Source organism: Triturus cristatus, chromosome 4_2, assembly GCF_964204655.1.
Source record: "Triturus cristatus chromosome 4_2, aTriCri1.1, whole genome shotgun sequence".
Taxonomy (NCBI): Eukaryota; Metazoa; Chordata; class Amphibia; order Caudata; family Salamandridae; genus Triturus; species Triturus cristatus.
In genome coordinates this window covers 293,348,407-293,370,443 of record NC_140586.1, presented here as the reverse complement: position 1 = coordinate 293,370,443, position 22,037 = coordinate 293,348,407, and the positions used below count along the sequence as shown (strand labels likewise).

Genomic DNA, 22,037 nt, shown 5'->3' with positions numbered 1-22,037 from the left:
CGTGGCCCGTGCAAGTTGAGATATGACCATAGCAATTCCTCCCTTTTTCTTACTCTCAGAAAGAACTAAGTAACACAGAGTATGATTCCCGGCATCCCTTGTTCTGGCGCGAAACACACAGCACTAATTATCTGTGGCTGTTTTAACGTTTGACATATGGATCCCGCAATCTACAACACAGAGGATTACACGACTGATTGATCATGCTTACCTTTCCTATAACAAGCGCTCTTCGCCATATAATTTGCAGACACATTATTGATGATCTCTTCTCCTACTCTAAGACGTACTCCTTTTCATACCTCCTACTGCAGCTTGGGGAAGTGTACAACACTGACATACTTCAGCTTTCCCTCAAGAAGTGCCCCTACTTTTCCCACACTTTGTTATGAAGACCAGTAAGGGGCTAGCAGGCCACCGTAATCACCACCATATTTGTTATTTAATAGCTTACAGTCTCAGCTCAGGGAACACAGAGCGGGTCCTTTCTAAACGTCTATGCAATAATTTGCAGTCCCTTCCCAACAATTAGAGAGATAGGGGTTTCTTACCTTTATGTTGCAGGCCTGTTCCATTAACCTTCTGGCATTTTCTTCCGCTCTGTAGCGTTTAGGCAGCTGAACTCTGAAGAACTTGAGGGCCCCTTCAAAGTCTGCCTGCAGAAGATCTTCTTTGGAAGTCTGTGGGATAAAAGAGGGAAGAGTCCATTGATTTTGTGCTTGAATCTGGAACACTAAAATCCCCTGTTGACCACATCTTGCGCTTAGCTACTCTCCATTCATAAGCAAGGCATGCATTTACTTAGGTGAATGGAGGCTTCGTATCTATTTATGAGGCGGGCCATAGTCCACATGGACCATCATGAGCACACACCATGGCACCTGCATCTACACTCATATGTACATCGTCACATTGACCCACGTCGGCAACAAATTGCATACATACCATTTCGCATACAGCCAGTCACACCTGCTCACACAAGCACACTCCATGTACTTTGCTACTCAGACACATGCATATAATCACCCTTGCATATCCACCTCACCATAATATATAATAATTACCACACACATGCTCAGTCATGCAAAAACTCGCATACATATGTGGGTACAGAGTCAGTCTCTGAAGTCACTCATGAATACACAAAAATGTATGCAGTCACAGACAGCCATATCAGTGCAACACGCAGTAAATCTCTCACATACACCCCCTCACACATCAAGCCATACTGCAAGGCAGTAACATGAAGTCATCATTTGCAGATACACTCCCTCATATTTAGGCAGCAATCCACTCACACACATCGTCACAACAAGAAGCCATACACTCACAAACAACAATCCATACGCGGCTGACATGCTACTAAACACGGTCCCTCGCATGGAGTTCGTCTATCTTGCACAAACCAATACTGAATAACACATGCAGTCACACAGTCCTCATACTCAGTCACACATGTACAACCTTCTATTATGCACTCACAAATGCAGTTACAGACACAGAGGGCTCAGCCTTGCAGTCACAAGTACATCCTTCACAACTGCTCACATGCAGCTACACTTAACAATGCAAAAGCAAAACTTTGATGCTTGTAATCCTCGTTGGTACTGGTCACTAAGTGAGCAAAGCAGTGAAGGATTGCTTGTAGTCCTCATTTCCATGACATTGTTCAATATTTAGGACTCCTTTGCACCTTGTTTAGAGAGACGAACTAATATTGTCCTATATTTAAAGTGCCACTGACTTCTAGAGTTTGTATTCCCCCCACTTCTTTCCACGGTAACAAAACGTCTTGGGGGACCTGTCCAAACAGTTACTTGCAGGAATTAACAAAATAATTCAGAGAGTCCAAAACAAACAACTCAAAAGTATTGTGCAGTTTCATAAATTACTAGCAAAACCCTTTCTAAGAATACTGCTCTTAAAAGAAATGTATTAATAACTACCGATTGGTCTTTTAACTACAGACAGTGAAATGCGATGCTAAACTTGGGACCCAAACTTTACTTTCAGTGGCACTCTTTCCAGTGAATGTTTTATGTAACTACAGAATTCTCACCATGTCAATATCCACAGGTGCCAGACTGGATCTAGAAACTCTAGAAATGGCTCCTCCTTGCCGACAGGTGGCACAAAGATGCCACCCCTGTGCGCTAGTTTAATAATTAGACCATTCAATGTTTAAGAACGTGGAGCACAGCTAGCAGAATTGATCTTTTATTGGCAGTTTGAGAAAGGTGACTTGGGACCTTATTAATACCCCAAATTTCACAGAATGGAGAGGTGGGCAGGCAATCAAGAATCTGCGGTTAGATCAGAAAGAGCGTTAATGGAGATAAGTGACTATTTTTGTGGACTTCTAAGCACAGATTCCTCACGTTCTGAAACAATACCGAAGCAATACCCTCCCAAAGAGGTGGGTCTGGGGAGTGGACTTTAAACCAGAAGTCCTACAGGACTGAGCGAGCAATATGATCCTCTGTGCAGACTTGTGAATCAATGCAGTGCCTTCGAGAGAGTATGAACATGTACGCATGTGGAAGACAGGCTGATGTCCAAAACCTGAACACACCAATCTAAAGCAGGAGTTGCAGCCCTTGCTGTGGAGGAAGTAGCCAGAAGGCCCTTTAGAGCATCAATTTTGGCCAGGGCACAACACAGTTTGATGCAGAGAATAATCTATTGAGACCTGGTCCATTTCTGGACTGTCATTCCTTTTTTCGCATCAGTGAAGCTGACAAACTGACGATGATCCTCCCGGTAATCCTTATTCCTACCAATGTATAAATTAAGGGCATACTGTGGATCCAACTGGTGTACCCATCTTTAGATGGATGGGTAAGAGAAAAGAACATAGGAAGCCTGAAGGACTGCCCCACATGGAAAGATGGCACCTCTTTCAAGAGAAAGGAAGCATGTGTCTTATGCAACAGTTTGTAAGGAAAAACGTAAGCATACGGAGGCTAAACTGCCATCGTCTGCAGCTCGCGAAGCGAAGAAGTGATGACAATGAGAAACATGGTCCTCAGTCAAGAGTCTCAGAGTACAACTGTGAAGGGGCTCGTAAGCAGCACATATCAAGAACATTAGAACCACATTATGTCCCACCCCTTCATAATGAAGTGGCCACAGGGCAAAATATGTGAAGGCCCTTCTAGAAAATGAATCAAAGCAGATGATTTGAATAATAAAGTCTAATCAAGCAAAAGAAGTACTCACAGACAAACAGTGCCAGCACAGGAAAAGCTTTAGCAGATAATCTAGTCTGTAGTGGATCAAGCTACTTCTCGTCACACCAACCTTGGCTTAACCACCTGAATAAATTAAATTAGTGGAATGGCTTCGAGCAGACAACTCTTACATATGGTAGATCAAAGTACCTCAGTTAGTTCAGCTCACCCTACATGCATAAAGGTGTAGCTTGTGGATGTTTGGGTGCAGTATCCTGCCTTGTTGCTGTAACATCAGTTCCTCCCAAAAATAAAGCTAAAGTGGAGAGCAGCTGCTTGGTGTTAGCAGTTCACGGTACCAGACCATCCTCGCAAAATTCAGGCAGTGAGTATTTTCGGAGGTAGTAAATAGGACTAGTAAGGGTAAGCCCCAGTAGGTGAATATACACTGTGCCATCTTTGGGTGCAGATGCCACTGTCGATCGTCAAGATGACACCAGCTGAGTTTGTCTGCATTGATGTTAAGAGCTCCCAGGACATGCTAGATTCTGCCGCCGACTGGTCTCAATATGAGACTAGAGGGTGAGCTGAAGAGGTCTAGCAGAGATGATTGATGAATATGAGGATGAGAAGTGCTGCTGGTGTAGTTTGACTTATCCTTTGGAACACTCATGCCCACAGCAAATTTCTGGCTGAGAGGGTTGTCACTGGAAATATACAAGACCCCTCGAGTATATTCTCTTTTGCTAATAGAAGTGCTGAACAGGGGAAATTAACCCCATTGAGCGGGTGATCGCTCTGCTTTCATTGGATTTCTCTAAGACTGTATCAGCCTTCTCGCCAAAGACCCTAGATCCATCAGTGAGGGGGCCATAGCCACAACAAGTACAACAATATGGACAACACCAAACAATATTAAAACTATAAAGCCCATCTTAGTTGTATTCTTGTCCCAACACTCAATGCCTCTCATCAGTAGATCACTGGATGTGAATGAACTACCTTAAACTGAAGACATCAGAAACCGAGATATTATGATACCATAGATACATTACTCTACGTCGTCTACGAGATACGGTAAACTGTACGTTATTTTGCTGGAATCTGTCAAAAATATGTTCACCTGCTCAGATGTGTCTGCGTCATGCTCCAATATGTTAAGTTGTAAAATGCAAATACAGATTTACTATAGAAAAACAGAGGGAGTTCCCTGTGGTAAACTGACCACCAACCACCTCGCCACCATCTATCTAAAACAGTGTTGCCCACCACCTAGACCATCACCTCATGCAAGGGACCGAGGTGTGATCAAGGACACCCTCTTTTGCCTGATTCCTTAATTGAATCAAGTTACAAGAAGAGCCTTTTAAATGATGAGGTGCCCAAGTTGAGTCTTCCTTTACTTAAGATTCATCCAAAAGCACAAAGCCAAATAGTACCCACCAGTCCCAGCTAGACTACGCACACTGTATAGAACTCAAAGCACCCTAAGAAGTAATTTAGAAGCTATGGAGAATCCAGAACATTTCTCCAAGACAACTCCTTAACATCTGATCATTTATTTTAGTCTTTCCCTTGGCCAGACAAACCTCAAAGCAAAGAGCATTGCTCATCGCACCATGTATGGTACAGGTACAGGCCTGGCTTCTACTTGCAAGATCTCTGTTCCAGAAACCAATCCCAGACCTCTTTGATCTAGGCTGTCTGCAATCTTAGGGGTCTCTTTCTTCAATCAATCTCGAACTGGAGGAAACGCCTTCACAGTCCAAATGACCACTATATGTAAAGGCAGGCAGGCGCATTAGGTTGATACCCGATTGTTTTTCTGGAGAAAATTGCATTCCCACAATCTCCTCACCCCCATGCTAGAGGATGCCATAATTTTCCCTGAGACAGATGTGTGCTCAATTCTTCCCCACATAGCCACGTGATGATGCCCTGAGAAAGCTAGTTTGGAAATGATGTAACGGCCACCAAATAAAAATCTTCAAGCCTTCTTACATACTCAAATTCACATTGTTTTGTGAACCAAAACAGCTGAATTGCTAACAGCAAGATGCCCACCTGGACACCAAATACTTTTCAGTAAATCAGTAATTGTTTTGGATTAAATATACTTATTGCAAACATTACAGACAACTATACGTTTTGTAATATTCTGTTTCAATTTTCTGAAAAACGACCAGATTTACACCAAACCAAAAGATGCACTTACATCAATCATTTTGGCTCAGATATACTGAAAGGTTGTTTTACAACAATGCCCTAACACACAACAAAGATACAACTTCATGGTTGTCAGCAAGCAAGACTCGCAAACACAAAGAGCAGGCATGGAAGGAGTGCCAGCAGAAAAGGGCGGGTGTAAACAACAGCGGCAGGCACCAGCTGTGTGTACTTCCTTTAATACAGAGAACATGTACAGCATGTGGAACAGCTATGCCATCTTCTCTCACATACAAAGACGAATAACATGTATGTGAAGGTTTCTCTTGGGCCTCTGACACAGTAGTGAAAAGGGTGAGAGGGAATGTGTGCATCGTTCATCGCGTATCCTTGGGTAAGGCTTGGCGGGTTTTGTTTTTTGTGAGGGTGGACAATTTCTGTCTTCCCTTTTGCAAATGTCATGGAGATTTTCCATCACTTGCAACCTTGGGGTTTGCACGGTTCTCCTTTAAACCCCTGTTAGTCTTGGGTAGGCTTCCAGGGGGAAGTGGTGAATACCTTCTTTATCTGCACATTCAGCCAATCAAAGAGCTTGTTTCGCTTATTTTAAAATGTCTATTTGTAATGCAATATCGAATAAACACGTCATGCAAATGTGGCAAGACAGTAGCATTATTTTCATTTCTATCTAATGGCTGAAAGAAAATTCACTAAACTGGTAAAAGGCAATGAATTAAGCCACACGTTATGTTCCAGACAAAATCAGTGCACATTCGTTCAGTATTTTTTTCTACGTTTGTGACGAAAGTTCCCAATGGCGGTTTCACTGAGAGCTTTTGGGAATCTTCCCCACGTCACTAGCCCTCTTCCCTAAACGTGGAAACATCCAAGTGAGTTTATTGCACTTCATTTGGAAAACCGGATTCACTGGGGTAAAAGAGATACAAAGTTACTTCCTATAAAATACACATTTCAACCTTTGTTACAGAGGCACAGATGTTGCCTCTCCACGTACAAACACAACAACACTATACATATGCAGTACATTTGCCTAGGTCGGTGTACGTCTGTTCAGTAGTTTGAGAAATGGAATCTGAAAGAATTGACGTTTCTATACCATTGTTTTCATAAATCGGTTGTGACCTGTAATTTTTAACCTAGATTCCAACATTTTTAAAAACTGACACGTTTCAATGTTACTATGTACATAAATAAGTTTGTGCCCTGTAATCCTTTAAGCCGTTCTGGAATCTGATTGAAGGATTCCGATTGACAGAGAAGGTCATAACATTGTTATGTTCTTGAACCACTAACCTAACATTTTAGGGGCAAATTACGGGTCTAGCAGTCTTTGACCACCAGACTCGCAGTGGCGTTACTGTGCCTGCCTTAAACCGATGGGCCACCACCACTGTGCCTACTGCACCAGGGAACCACCGCGATGGAGATGCATTCAAGGGGGCACAACATGTGCCCCCTGTTGCATTCACTCCAAGTTCCAGCACGGCATGGACTTCACAGTCCATGGCGTGCTGGAACTTCTTTTGCGTTCTCATTACGGTGCCCGTTTTCAGGGCACCGCTGTGGGAACGGCAAAAGAAAAACCCGCCAGACACAAGTTGTACTTGTAATCTGGCGGGCGGGCCATGCACGGCTTTGGCGGTACTGTGCCAGCGCCAAGCCGGCGCAGCACTTCCAAAGTCCTAATCAGGCCCTTAGTGTTCTAGAACACACACTGCAGACTCTGAAAAATTTTGTGTGGCCATGAGTTAGCAAACCTCAAATGGATGGACGTTAACACACCTCAGAGCCAAGGAGCTTGGGGAAAGTGCATTTTTTCACCCCTTTATGGTATACCAGAGGGATGGAAAAGGCACTTCGAAGAAACACCATAAAACCGTATGATACTAGAACAAGAATTGGCTTGCTCGCTTCAGGTATCAAACAGAATTCAAAATGTGGGTCATGAAGAGTATTTAGCACAAATGAAAAAAAGCATTGGCAATGCCAATAGGTCTGACATTAAAGGAATGTTGTACGGTAATGTGAAGCATCACAAGTAAGTAGCATATATATTTGTATGGAAGCAAACAACTGTAGAATAATATTGGTGTATGTTAAAAGGTCAGGTGACGGTTTCACTGTCAAGCCAGACCTAAAAATCCATGTAGATTAATGAATGTCCTCCTCCCATCTGTGCTGCTGCCAGAAAGACAAATGCCATAAATGATCTAGTTATCTAAGACACTTTTACAGCATTGCAAAGTTATGCGTGTGCCCCTGAGAGTACAAGCTCTGTCAGCTGGATAAACAAAATAATCACAGCTGCTGGAGGCCAGGCACTTTTTTGTGGAAGTACACAACTTCTGCTCAATCAAAACATGTACTCCTCACTCCCAAAATTATGGTTATGATAAAAGAAAAAATGGACAGAAAAAAACACTAAAGTAGGGCAGTTTTGCTAACCAGCGCAGCAATAACGCCACATCTGAACCCCAGTGCATGACAATTCAAATCAGCCATAAAATGAGTGAGGGAAACCCATTCACATTTTTTCGCATGCCTCTGTTATCACTATAACATTCACCCTCCCCACTGAACAACGGTGAAATCAGATCAGCACACACATCATACATGTCCCAAAGGTCTACTAACAATTCATGCCTTTTGAGCACCTGTTTACGATGCCAATTGCAAATACAAGTGTTTTCCCAGTGTGTTGTCTATGCAGGAAGATCCTTTTTGTTGAAGGAGTTCCTGCATTTGAAAAACAAGAAAGGGAAGTACCCCTCTGTGCTGGTTAGGGACAGGGTATACTGTAGAACTAGCCAAAGAAAAAAGTCCCAATGTCAAAGTGCAAAGAGAACGATATATCTCTATCTGATCCAAAAATGTGGGTCTAGAAATGTATAGCTTTTGAACACATTAATTTACTCTCTGCAAAACTGTAGTTTGTGGGAGTGTAACTGTACCAACAATGGGGGTGTCTTATGTGGTACCGTTTGCCAGAAGTTACATTTTCAGTGGTTTTTTGTTGTTGTTTTAAAAACGTGACCAAAAGTCCTTTGTACAACACCGCAAGTGACCGAGGGGTACAAGCAGTCACTATGCAGAGCACAATATACTCACAACAGGAGCAATTCAAAAAACAACATGTTTCCTAAGATGGCCGGATCAAAGCCAGACTGTCATAATAACTACTCGCTATGTTAATGATTTCCATTTAGAGTCACTGTATGTAAATGTATTGCGGATTACTCCAAGGATGGCCAATCCTGTATACAGGAACACATAGACGGGCCTTCTGAAAAAGCCTACAGACGTAATAGACAAATTATATGCGCTTCAATGCAAAAATTGAAAAGATGAGCGGCAGGTCTGGTGGTAATTCCTGATTGTTCTTAGTGAAATCCAATCTTATGATCCCCAGTGCTTTGGCTACTGTCTGTGAAAGTTAGCTTTCAGCACCAGGAAACTAAAGTTTCAAGCTGCTCCTATTTCTGCCCCCATTTGTCCCTCGCCAAATCTAATTTGGACTACAGCACTCTGATCTGAACCTGGCAAGAAGAGGTAGGACTTTCAATTTCATCCTGTATTTCTAAATAATTTTTTACTAACACCCGCCCAACAGGGGAAAGGAAAACAGATACGAATTCTCAGTGGGAAAACTTCTTAAATTAATACAAATAAAATATAACAGTACCACTGAGGAAATGTAATTTGTGGCGTGTCCTATAATGGTTAATGTTACACAATTGTCATAAGCTCCTTCAGAAACTCACAACCTTCCCCAGAATCCTCATTCACACCTTCAACCCAAATCAAACCGGACGCAATTCAGTGCCACACTATATAGATCCAAACATGCACATTATCCCCCATAGATAGCTGTCCAGCGAGTCACTCATTCATCTATGCATTCATCCACATTAGAAGGATGTACTAGCAACATTCACAGCACACAACATGGAGAAATGAAAAATAGCCATGAGACCACTGTGGAAAAACACAGCCGTGCAGCAGAAGAAGCCCCTCCTACTCTGTATTCTAGGCTCCCCTCGACACGCTGCAAATACAAGATGGATAGCATTAGCATGCAAGATCATGCCAAGAGACAGCAAGGTAGCTAGGGAAACACAATGCTAGATGGTTGACCCCATGTCTCTAGGACTCTTGTGTGCCACGTCTGGGATTTCTTTTTGCAAGCCGCAGTGATTTAATGCTTTAATCCAATAGGTCCAATAGAGGTGCAACAAAACTACAATTCCCAGAAAGCCTTAGGTGGTCAAACTAAATGGGCTGGGCCATGGAACCATGTGATCACCCTACATATCATAACTTTCTGGGGATGGACAGCAGCGGGGAGGGTCTCACCGCCAGCAGACGCGGCACAAAGAGGCGGTGCCCCATGCCAAGCAGTTCCAGCACGCGGCAGGCGTACTCGTTCACCAGGGTGTTCCTCTCCTCCTGCAGCTCCTGGGTCTTCTTTATAGGAGGTGCTAGCTGGTCAGCCGCAGGCGGCAATGGGCACGGGAGCCCTTCTTCCATCAGCTTGGTCTGGAGTGAGGCAAGCACCTCACTACTACTCTAAAAGGTAAGGTGGACCCGCAACTTTCTCAACTTTGTGCGACGGATAGGTGGCTTCTCCAAAAGTGGCTGAATTAAAGTGGCCGAATTAATGAATGCTGCTCCGGTTTCACCCATCCACTGCTTGGCACGACAAAAACAGATACCAGAGACTGAAACAATGGACATAGATGGAGCCAAAAGAAGTCCAGTTACTCCCCTCGCTCCAAAAAGAAGTCTAACAAGCAGTCCAAAAAATAAAAGTTGGCCAATGGTTGCTTGGTTTGTGGCCTACTGGATAAAAAGCTAGGCACCACTGGCTTTTGGCCCACCTTAAAGTCGCCTAGCAGAAGTGGCTAGGGTTGCCCAATGTAGCAAATCAATGCATCCAAACTCACGCCATCAACTACAGCCCTGTCCAAGAAATAGGAACTGGATGAAGCTGGCCCTCTCTGCCTGGCGCTTCGAGACAATCCCAGAAACCAGTTTGTGGTACAAGAAGAGAAAATGGTCTGGGACCGTCCTCTGCATGTGGTGCCTTCAGTTACCCCCCTGAAACCGGACTGTGTTCCAGGTAACGGAAGCTGGGCGGTGACAACACGACGAATCTCGACTTCCTCTGTCAATAGGGATGTCGACACGGATCCTCTAACTTGTTCCAGAAAGTGGGGTTGGTTTAATGAGATCGGTACGGTCTGTGTCGATGCCTTCCGTCACCCACAAAACATGCCTGAGATCCAAGGAAAGAAACGTGCGGGACCAGCCCGTGGTCCAAGGAATGGAAGCTGGGTGGGGACAGCACGAAGACTCAGGACTCAGCTGTGGACGGGAATGAAAAGCCGGCTGGACGGAGGGATGGTATCATCCATAGGGGCCTTCTGAGCGGAGCAGGGTGTGGATGCCGGGGTCGCCGGTGCACTGTCCGGTACACCGGATGACCGAGGCTCAGGGAGTGGCTTGGGCGCACCAGAGGTCCGCGGGGGCCGGGCACCCCGTCCACCCGGCAGGCACGCGCTAGGACAGGCAGCAGAGCGGCGGCTGCTGCCCAGCATCAGGCGCGCAAGAAAAGATGAGCTCATCGGGCCCGGGAGCGCGCGCGCCGCCGCCTCGCGCTCCGAATCCATCACGACAGGGTGGGCGCGGGGAGGAGGGCTGTGGGGAGGCGGCAGGTGGAGGGGCTGCCGAGGAGCGACCCCGGGGGACGCCGAGCCCAGACGCGGCATGAACAGGGAGGGTCCTTTTGGGCATTTCTACATTAAGCCACTATCCTTGGGGTCTGTTGTAGCTTAAGAATGGCATTATTCAGCTATTTCGTTCACTTTTTTATTAGCCTATAAAGGATAAAAGGAATCAGCGCTCTAGACAGTACCACCTACACTGTGGATTACACACAGCTCTCTTTCGCAGATGTACCAACTGCTGCACCTACACGTGACAGAAATAAATTTACGTGAGGGTATTAAAGCACCAGGGCTAGGTCCCTCAAAAATGTTACAGATCTCGACAGCATGTGCAGCTATAACCTGTGAACTGCACTTTACACATACATCTACGCAGCCGGTGCATTAATCCACTGAGCAATCTACCCCTTGTCCTGCCCACTCAGTGGTTTAATCCCGTTGAGATATATTGAAGCAAATGCAATTTAAGACATAAAACAGCTAAAAGTAAGTAATCATTCGCGCAAGACACCGGGAATCTCCGGCACGAAACGGGACATTTGGCATGTCTGAAAAAATACAAACGGGCTGCCTTCACAGGATAACCGGTCTTTGCCACAGCCTACACAGTAAACAGGAAAAAGAAGGACCCCCAGGATTCACTTGACGAAAAGGGAGTGAAATGACTTAAACCGTAGAGCCCAAGAGGAGCAGGGCACAAGTCCTATAAAAAGAAGTGGGGGGACTGACCAAGTCAGACACTATGCAAGTGACATCATGACGTATGCCATAACGTCACAACGTAGCGCTTAAAAAGAAATACAATAATGGTATTTAAATTATTTGTGTAAATACTGGGGCAGACCACCTCATCTGACAGTCTTGCAGTGTCTGCACTTACATACAGGGACAGAACAAAGGCAAAAGCATGCCTCCCTTAAGTACCTGTGAAGAGATATGAAGCTGTATGCCTTTGTTTCCCCCTCTGGTGCATTTACATTTGAGTGTGAGGTTCCAGGACGCCTTCAGTCAGGATATTAAACAAGCATTGGCAAAGCCAATAGGTCTCGCCATTGAGACCTATTGATTTTGTCTAAGGATTTTAGCCTTGCTGTACAGCATCTCTGATGCTGTCCAACATGGATAACAGAAAACAATAAATAAATTAAAAAAACATGAATGGCTGTGTTTTTTCAGTAAGCCTAAAGAAAAGAAGAACAAGTTACTTACCTTCGGTAACGATGTATCTGTAAGAAACATTAGTTAGTTAGATTCCTCATCTTAGAATATCCCCAGGCGTCAGACTGGATCCGGAAGATTTTTCGTCAGCAATACCCCTTGCGCGTCGCTAGGCGTCGTCTGCGGCTCCGCGTCCGTCGTCGGCGTCGTGCGCCGGAATGACGTCGGAGTACTTAGACGCCGCCCTCGAGCGCTGACGTCAGTTCTTGTACATAGCCTTCCGCGCCAGGAACGCAGAGCCATGCAAAGACCGACACTGGTGCCAAAAATAAAATCTAGGGGCCTGAAAAGGATAACCTTAACCCTAGATGTCAGTTCGCAGAACGGGGAGGATGGGTGGGTTGGTGAGGAATCTAACTAACTAATGTTTCTTACAGATACATCGTTACCGAAGGTAAGTAACTTGTTCATCTGAAAGAAACACGTTAGTTAGATTACTCACCTCAGAATAGATACCCAAGCAATACCATCCCCGGTGGTGGGTCTGCGAACCAAGATCACACCAGAAAGTCCTGGAGGACAGAACGGCCAAAGAAGCCATCCTTCCGGACTTGGCTGTCAAGGCAATAATGCCTGGCAAACGTGTGTAGCGAAGCCCACGTCGCCGCCTGACAGATGTCCTGCAAAGGGACACCCCGTCCCAAAGCAGTAGTAGCCGCTGTGGCCCGAGTGGAATGGGCGCGCAGCCCAACAGGAGGGTCCTTTTTTGCCAAGGAATAACAAATTTTGATGCACAAAACGACCCACCGAGAGATGGTCCGTTTGTGCACAGCTTTCCCCTTCTTAGCACCCACGTATCCAAAGAAAAGTTGGTCGTCCACCCGGAACTGCTTTGTGCGGTCCAAATAAAAGGAGAGCGCACGTTTTGGGTCCAGACGGTGGAGCCTCTCTTCCTCTTTGGAAGGATGCGGAGGCAGAAAGAAGGTGGGCAAGGTGACAGACTGCCCAAGATGAAATGGAGTCACCACTTTCGGAAGAAAGGAGGGACGAGGCCGAAGGACAACCTTGTCCGGATGAACAGAGAGAAAAGGAGGCTTTGAAGATAAAGCCTGGAGCTCACTCACCCGTCTAGTCGAGGTGATGGCTACCAGAAAAGCAGTCTTAAGCGTCAGCAGACGAAGAGGACAATTATGAAGAGGCTCAAAGGGAGCGCACATTAGAAATGTGAGAACAAGATTCAAGTCCCACTGAGGCATTACAAAAGGGACAGGAGGGAACGTGTGAGTAATGCCCTTTAGAAAGCGTGTAACTACAGGGGACTTGAAAAGAGAAGGCTGATCAGGAAGCCGCAAGAAGGCAGAGATGGCAGCAAGATAACCTTTCAGGGTGCCCAGGGCAGAGCCCTGCCGGGCTAAAGAAAGAAGAAACAGTAGAACCTCAGAAAGAGGGGCAGAAAGAGGGGTGGAAAGGGGATCCACAGCCTTTGCTGTGCACCATGCCACAAATTTGTTCCACCGGCAGGCGCATACCGTCTTTGTGGAGGGACGCCTGGCTGCCAGAATGATATCACAGACTTCAGGAGGCAAGTCAAATGGCATCAACTGCCGCCGCTCAATCTCCACGCATGGAGGTGGAGGCTGGACAGGTTCGGGTGGAGGACCGTCCCCTGCTGCTGCGACAGAAGATCCTCCCGAAGGGGCAGACGTATCGGAGGATCGGTCAACATACTGAGTAGCTCGGGATACCAGTACCTTCGCGCCCAATCCGGAGCCACCAAGATGACTTGGGCCCGGTCGTGCCTGATCTTCTTCAGCACTCTGGGCAGAAGTGGTATAGGCGGAAAGGCGTACAACAGACGCAACTCCACTCGTGACGAAAAGCGTCGCCGAGCGAGTGCCGCCTTGGAAATTCCAACGCGCAGAACTGCTGACATTGCGCGTTCTCTTCGGTGGCGAATAGATCTAACCAAGGCTCTCCCCACTGCTGAAAGAGACCTTGCGCCACTTCGGAGTTCAGACGCCATTCGTGATCCATCATGCACCGGCGGCTGAGTTCGTCTGCTCTGGCGTTCAGAGAGCCCGCCAGATGTTGAACCACTAGGGTGACGCCCTGGTGTTCCAGCCACGTCCAGAGGCGCAGAGCCTCCTGACAAAGGGTCCACGACCCCACCCCGCCCTGTTTGTTGCAATACCACATGGCGGTGGTGTTGTCCGTGAACACCTGCACGACACTTCCCCTGACAGAGGGAAGGAAGGCTTTCAGTGCAAGCCGGATCGCTCTCAACTCCAACAGGTTGATGTGGAGACGAGACTCCGCCGGAGACCAGAGGCCTCTGATCTCCGCCTCTCCCATATGGCCACCCCATCCCAGGAGGGACGCATCCGTCACTACGACATGCTCCGGTTGGGGAAGGGAGAGGCTTCTGCCCATGACCCAATCGCGGTCCGTGAGCCACCACTGCAACTGCTGTGCAGTGCCCTCCGAGATCAAGACATGGTCGGACAGGTTGCCGTGATGCTGGGCCCACTGAAACTTCAGGTCCCACTGCAGAGCCCGCATGCGCCGTCTGGCGTGATGCACTAGTAGGATGCAGGAGGCCATCAGCCCCAGAAGCCGCAACACTAGCCTGACAGAAACCCAGGATAGCGGCCGAAAGATGGGAATCAGGGCCTGAATATCCCGGACCCGCTGTTCCGGTGGATAGACCCGGAACTGCGCCGATCGAGAACCGCTCCGATGAAGAGGAGCTTCTGAGAGGGACTCAGGTGTGACTTCGGCACGTTGATGGAAAACCCCAGCAAATGCAGGAGATCCGCCGTAGTCTGGAGGTGGGAGACGACTGCCTGGGGCGAGCCCGCCTTCAGCAACCAGTCGTCGAGATAGGGGAAGACTGGAACCCCTGATCTGCGCAAATGAGCTGCGACCACCGCCATCACTTTCGTGAACACCCGAGGGGCACTGGTGAGGCCGAAGGGGAGCACGGTAAACTGAAAGTGCTCTGGGCCCACCGTGAACCGCAGGTAACGCCGGTGGGCCGGCAGGACGGGGATGTGGAAATATGCGTCCTGCAAGTCCAACGCCACCATCCAGTCTCCAGGGTCGAGGGCAGCTAGAACCTGAGCCAAAGTTAACATCTTGAACCTCTCCTTCCGGAGGAAGGCATTGACGTTCCGGAGGTCCAAGATAGGGCGTAGGCCCCCTTTGCCCTTCTTGGGAACCAGAAAGTAGTGGGAATAACAACCACGACCTACTTCTGGGCTCGGAACGCGCTCGACAGCCCCCTTGGCCAAGAGGGCCGAAACTTCCTCGTGGAGAAGATTCAAATGATCCCCCGAGATACGGTGGTGCTGCGGTGGCATGGCTGGAGGGGTCGTCTCGAAGGGGAGGGAGTAGCCCCTTCGGACGATTTGCAGCACCCACCTGTCCGATGTGATGGACCGCCAGTGGAGCAGGTGATGGTGAACTCTGCCGCCCACTGGCGTGGAATGGGCCTGAAAGCTCGGAGTAGGAAGGCTTTGAGGCGGATGCTGCCGGGGTGGATGTGGGCTGACCGCGTCGTCCTCCAGAACCGCCTCGGCGGAAACCACGTCCGCGACCGCGCGCAGGTTGGTTCTGCGGCTGGTGGCTAGGCGTACTTGAGGAGGCACCCCTTCCTTGGCCACGAAATGGGCGAAAGGGGGAAGTTTGCGATCGCGGGGCCGAGAGGCCCAAGGACTTGGCCGTAGCCCGGGAGTCCTTAAAGCGATTCAGCGCACTGTCCGCTTTCTCGCCAAAAAGGCGAGTGCCATCAAAGGGCATGTCCATGAGAGTGCTCTGGACATCGCCCGAAAATGACGTGGACCGCAGCCAGGCGTGACGTCTAAGCGCCACTGTGGTAGAAATTGCCCTACCCAGCGAGTCCGTAGTGTCAAGCCCACATCGGATAGCATGTCGCGCTGCATCCCTCCCATCGGCCAGAGCCTGGGTAAGTCGTGTCTGGACCTCCTCCGGACACAGGGGCAGCACGTCCTCCACCGCATCCCACAGAGAGTGGGAATAACGGTCCAAGAGACAGGCGGTGTTCAAAGACCGCAGGCCCAAACTAAGGGAGGAGAACAGCTTCTTGCCAAACTGTTCCAGTCTCTTGGAATCCCGGTCCGGCGGAGCGGTCGGGAAGGAGGATTGGGAGGTAGAGGCCTGGATAACCAGGCTCTCAGGGGTAGGGTGTTGGGACAGAAAACTGGGGTCGCCCGGAGCAGGGCGGTGGCGCCTGGCGACGTTCCTGTCCACAGGAGGAACTTACATAAGGTCAAGCACCAGGATACCCTTGGGGTGGCAGTAGCGCTCAATAAGAACTTAATACATACATACAACTGTGGAGGGCTTGGACCAGGTGCCCTGCAGAACGTCAATGAGGGCCTCATTGAATTGCAGCAGAGGCTCAGTGGAGCTTGCTGCAGACTGAAGCACCTCAGTGAGGACGTTACTCCTCACAGCCACGGCAGGCAGCTCGAGCCCAAGGGCTGCGGCCGCCTTGCGCAGCACCACAGAGAAAGCAGCACCCTCCTCCGAAGCCACAGTCGGAGGAGAGACGAATCCAGTGTCCGGAGAGGTATCCAGGCCACTGGCCTCCCCCAGTTCATCTGCCCAGTCCTGTGACATTTGAGCCTGAGCGGCCATAGGATCCTCGGATCCCTCCCAGTTGTCCCCATCATCCGATTCCTGGTATACAGGAGGAAGGATCGGAGCCGGGCGATAGACAAAATGTGTCTCCAGCGGCGCCGAACGCGGCGTCCATCGACGCCGTATCGGCGCCGGGCCCGGAGCGGGGCTGAACTGGGGCTCGACGTCGAGCGGAGTCGGCGTCGGAGGTGGTACCGGTGTCGACGCCGGCGGAGGAGGCGTGACGAGGTCGACCGACGTCGGCGGGGACTCGGGAACGGGTCCCTCGGGCGCTTGCGGCGTCGAGGCCGGAGCCGTCAACGGCGCCGGAGCCGCCGGCAGGCAAGGTAGCCCAGTCGGGTCCGCGGGGCCCGAAGGCGCGCCAGCAGGCGTCGACGGCGGAGCCAGGCTCCTCATGGCCGAGAGGAAGGCACTGACTTCCGCCGGCGTCGCGTCAGTCCCAGGGACCGGTGGGTATGGGGACTTGTGCGGCGCCTGCGGCTCCGCCGGAGCCGCGGGGGTGGAACCACCCTGACCCTCGGCCGAGTCGCGCGACCGGCGAGGGGAGTCCGAAGAGCGGTGTCGCCTCTTGGACTTCTTGGAGTGCTTCGACTTACCCGAAGACTTGGATCCCGACGACCGATGATGACGTCGGCTGCGGCTCCGCGACCGATCCTTGGACCTCCTCCTGGACCAGGATCGAGAGGGGCGCGGAGCCGAGTGGCGAATCTCGAGAAGCTTACGGGACCGCTCCCGTCTAGCCTTCGAGGTCAGGGCCTTGCAGTCCGAACACGACTCCGCGTCGTGGTCGAGGCCCAAGCAGTAAAGGCACCGGCGGTGATGGTCTGTAACCGACATCAAGCGGCTACAGTCAGCACAGGCTTTAAAACCAGGCATCCTACCGGCACCGAAGTCGAGACAAGATCAAAAATGATCGAAAAAGTTAGTCAAAAAATGACTAAAGGGGTAGCTCTCCCGGATCTGCGCTTACTGGCGCGGAAAAAAGAAGAACTGACGTCAGCGCGCGAGGGCGGCGTCTAAGTACTCCGACGACGTCATTCCGGCGCACGACGCAGACGACGGACGCGGAGCCGCAGACGACGCCTAGCGACGCGCAAGGGGTATTGCTGACGAAAAATCTTCCGGATCCAGTCTGACGCCTGGGGATATTCTAAGGTGAGGAATCTAACTAACGTGTTTCTTTCAGATATATGCCGCAGATGGACGCGGAGGCAAAAGAGTGGATGTGGGCGCAAACAGCTCTTGACTTGCGCAGCATTTGTATATTTTACAGAATGATGAATTAACCAGCAAGGGTACAAATAGTAAATAGAATCCAAATGTTTTCAGCAGAAAGGTCCATAGCCCGTTTGTCTGGCCGAAAAAGTCCATTGCAGATTTTGATCCACTATTGCGGAGCAGGATGCCCTGCATCCGAATTTCCTCCAAGAACTTTAAAATCCCAGTGAGGAATCATTTAGAAATAAAGCGCTGCACAGTTCTGACAGCAGTAATCCGGTGGAAAAAAAGCCTCTAGGGCATATACCCGGAGATAAACTGCTTCTAAATGTTGCCATCGGATCCAGTTTAAAAGGGACAAATTATAGTGAAAGTAAAAGCCGATAGGTGCAAATGTGGAGAAAGGAAACGGTATCAGGAAGCTTACATAGCTGAAAAAATACAAAAATGGATTTTTTTTCTCATGGTAAATTAGTGGTTACTTTTTTCCATTTTTCACAGTATTCAAATTTCACAGTGAGATGCTTGCTTCACTGTAGTTTAACACTTGAGCAGTAGGTTAAATGGCTATGCACGTTAAACCTTTTTGGGAGGCATGTGGTATGTGATCTGCATTTCAAGAATTTTAATCTTGTCCGGACCAACTCACACTGTCATTCCATGAGGTTAATAATTTATTGTGCATACTAATACTGCTTAATATTTATAGTGTTATATAAAAGCAGTTGGTTTATTAGAGGCGCCTTTTATATAACCTAAGCAGGGTTGAGCCAGCTTTTCTCTACGAGGAGGAAAATTTTTTGAGTTTGGCCTCTGCCTTTTATAACACCCCTGCCCCTCGGATGAAAGATACGTTTACATTATACACAGACCCAGTAATTGTATTATAGTGTAAAGCAGTATGGCAGCACATCGACCACTATTCAATCAATCAATCAATCATGTAATTTGTAAGGCGCACTACATACCCGTAAGGGTTTCAAGGTGCTTGGGGGGGGGGGGGGGGTGGGGGTTGTCATAGGTAGAGGGGGGAGGGTGTTCCAGGTCCTGGCGGCGCGGTGGGAGAAGGACCTACCTCCGGAAGTTGTTCTACGGATGCGCGGGACCGTGGCCAGGGCGTGGTCAGCAGACTATTAATTTTTGCATTGTGAAACAATCCGAACCATACAATATATGTAACGTAAAATATGCTGTAGCTTTCCCTTACTACTCCAAGAGAGCCCAGCATGTGTTTCATAGATCACAGAGAGAAAACGGCATTTATATAATTTTATAATCATCTACTGGGCATGCCCAGAAAACATTAATTAGAAGATTCGAATGTTCACTGTAAATTAGAAAAACTTAAACATGATATGCCAGCAGAGTATTGAAGTGGTTTAGTGCTGCATTTAAAAGTAATAATCAGGGCCTTGTTCCTGGCAAGTAACACCCTATCAGACAGAATCAAGTTACACCTGTTTAGCCCAAACTCAACCTGAAAGTATTGGAGCTCTTTAAATGAGCACCAGTTACATTACACAACAGGATAGTATCGATCCTCAAGCAGAGATAGCTTAACAGCAACATCTTTTCAACACAGCTGCCCCCGAGCTTCGCATTGCGTGTTAACTGCGACAAACAAAAAAAAGTAGATAGTAACCTGACCCCCATGAGGAATGCAGCTGCCACCCTACGTGCCGCTGTTCGCTCCCGCAGGCAAAACGCCGTGGGAGTGAACATTAGAAAAGAGGTGGGACATGCACCCGCCTTTAGCCATTTGCATGCTTTCATTATTGAAAGACACACGCAAAAGCCAACCCAATGCATGGGGGGAGTCAGACCCACAAAGAGCAGTTACAAGAAGCCTCGCAGAGCAGCGCATGTGCGCTGCACTAGGCTCGACCTAAAAAAATGAGGCCTGATGGCCCCTTAACTTCGGCCCAGCTGGAGGTGAAAAAGCCCCCTCGCTGTCTACACGTTGCTGCTGGAAATGAAAAAAAGCAGACAACGTGCAGGCGCTGCTGAACCTGTCCCGATGTCTTACACTGGGACAAGGTCAACATATTTCTGTGGGGCCCAACTTCCTGGCAGGGGGGAAGGCGTCCACCCCGTGAAAATAGTGGGTGGACGCCAGGGTCAGATTGGGAACCAAAACCGGCCCTAGCAAAGTGCTCGGCTGGCCGCCCGGGGGCGTTGGGGGTGCGGCCGAGCCGTTTACCAGCCAGTTTCGGCCGATTTTGTTACAGGTGCCGATATTGCAGCTAAGCTGCAAAAACGGGCCCTGTAACAAAAACGGCCTCCCGGGGGCCCAAAACTGGCCACGCCCCGGCGGCCCACAGGGGAAATGTACGGTGCCCGCTAGGGCCAGTCCGGCCCCGGTGGACGCCGTGTATCTGCGTGTACCCCCGACTCGTGCCCTGAAGAGGAGGAGCAGGGGATCACCAGTTCACACCAGGTTCAACCGGAATAGAAATGAGAAGGGAAGCTGAGAATTACTCAGAGCCAAAATGCCTATGCCAGACCCACCCAGGAGTGATATCTGCCGTGGTCTGGATGTAAGTCGGAAGATGATTGTAGGGTATGATCTTTCGGTTGGCATCCTTGCATCTTCTCACCTCATTAGTGTGGCAGGATGAGTCCTTCTTCACTTTTTTGCACTTATTGTCTGTCTTAGACATACTGAAAAACTTGGAGCAGGAATAGCACTAGGACTTCACATGGCACCAGCTTCTTGATCGAGATTGCAAGAGGCCTCTCGACTTGGAGTGAAAACTGGACTTTTGTTTTGACAGCATGTTTTGCAATGTCAATTTACAGTTTTGCCTCCTGATCATCGATGACCTTTGTGTGCATAAGGGCACATTTATTGCGTGACTTCGAGTCATGACCTGAGCGGAGTACCAAAGACCCAAATACTGCAGGTCCGTGACCAACATCTGCTTCCTGCCTTCGTGGAATGGGTTGAGTCCTGTAGATTTTGGGGGAAACATAATTCCTGGCACACCTCAGAGGTACATTTTGGAGTAATCACGAAAACAGACAAAGTTGGGAGCATAACTCAGGATCTGTGTCAATGGGCACAGAAATAGAGGAAATGATGTCAGGGCACAAGGCTGGAGCTTACATCTTATATGCAGCTCTGTTCCATTACTTCTGGGGTAGCATGGAATCACCGTGGAGCAACATGGCACCCCCAATCGCCAGGCGGGAGCATTTAAAAAAACTCATCTGATCCAGTCTGGTGCCTAAGTCTAGTAGAAAGGTGAGCAATCTGTAGTTAGAAGTATACATGAGAAACAGTCTTTTTACCACCCACCTCAATCCTCTGTGTAAAATATGCCTAGACTTCCAATAACAGGATTTTTTCTTCTGAGCCAGAATAGAATGTTGAGATCTGCTTCATGGGTGGAGTCCTACTCCAGGTATGGGCAATAGCAATATAATGATTCCCCATTAGAGGGCCACCCCTCAAGACTTGACGATCTTTTCAAATTAAGTCACTTCCAGCATCCATTACTCCTATAAGGAGCTGATTTCGAGATCTGTGATTTTGTCTTGAAATACTAATTTGTTCAAACATCAGTGTGTCCAGGAAGAGAGCCCATTAAACTCTGGTACATGACTGACTGAAAGGTAAAACTCAAAATAAAACCCTTCTTTGTTTTTTAAGGCAGACTCCTGTCCACCCCCTGCAATATTTTTAATACCTGGGTCAAGAGTCAGTATTTCAATACTGACACCCTGATGTAAATCATGGACCTGAAGGGGGCTGTGTGCTGCCCAATCCCCATCGGATAAGACTAAGCTGGCACAAAGTAGCTCCTCAGATCGAACCCACACGCTTGCCTGATTTCAAGAGGAGGTCTGCAGGCTGAAAGCACCATTCACCGCCCCGCAAACACTGCCACATCAGCATCACTTTAGGGTTAGCCTG

General features: G+C 48.6%; 1 protein-coding gene across 2 annotated transcripts in view; it reads right to left on the bottom strand.

The window, feature by feature from the left end:
- RABGAP1L (RAB GTPase activating protein 1 like) overlaps positions 1-22,037 on the bottom strand; it is a 1,225,189-nt gene that overhangs the window by 191,576 nt on the left and 1,011,576 nt on the right. For both annotated transcript variants that reach the window (XM_085601582.1, XM_085601581.1), the window contains exon 21: positions 552-680. In XM_085601582.1, coding sequence (XP_085457708.1) covers positions 552-680 — 129 coding nt within the window. The remainder of the gene's footprint in view (positions 1-551; positions 681-22,037) is intronic.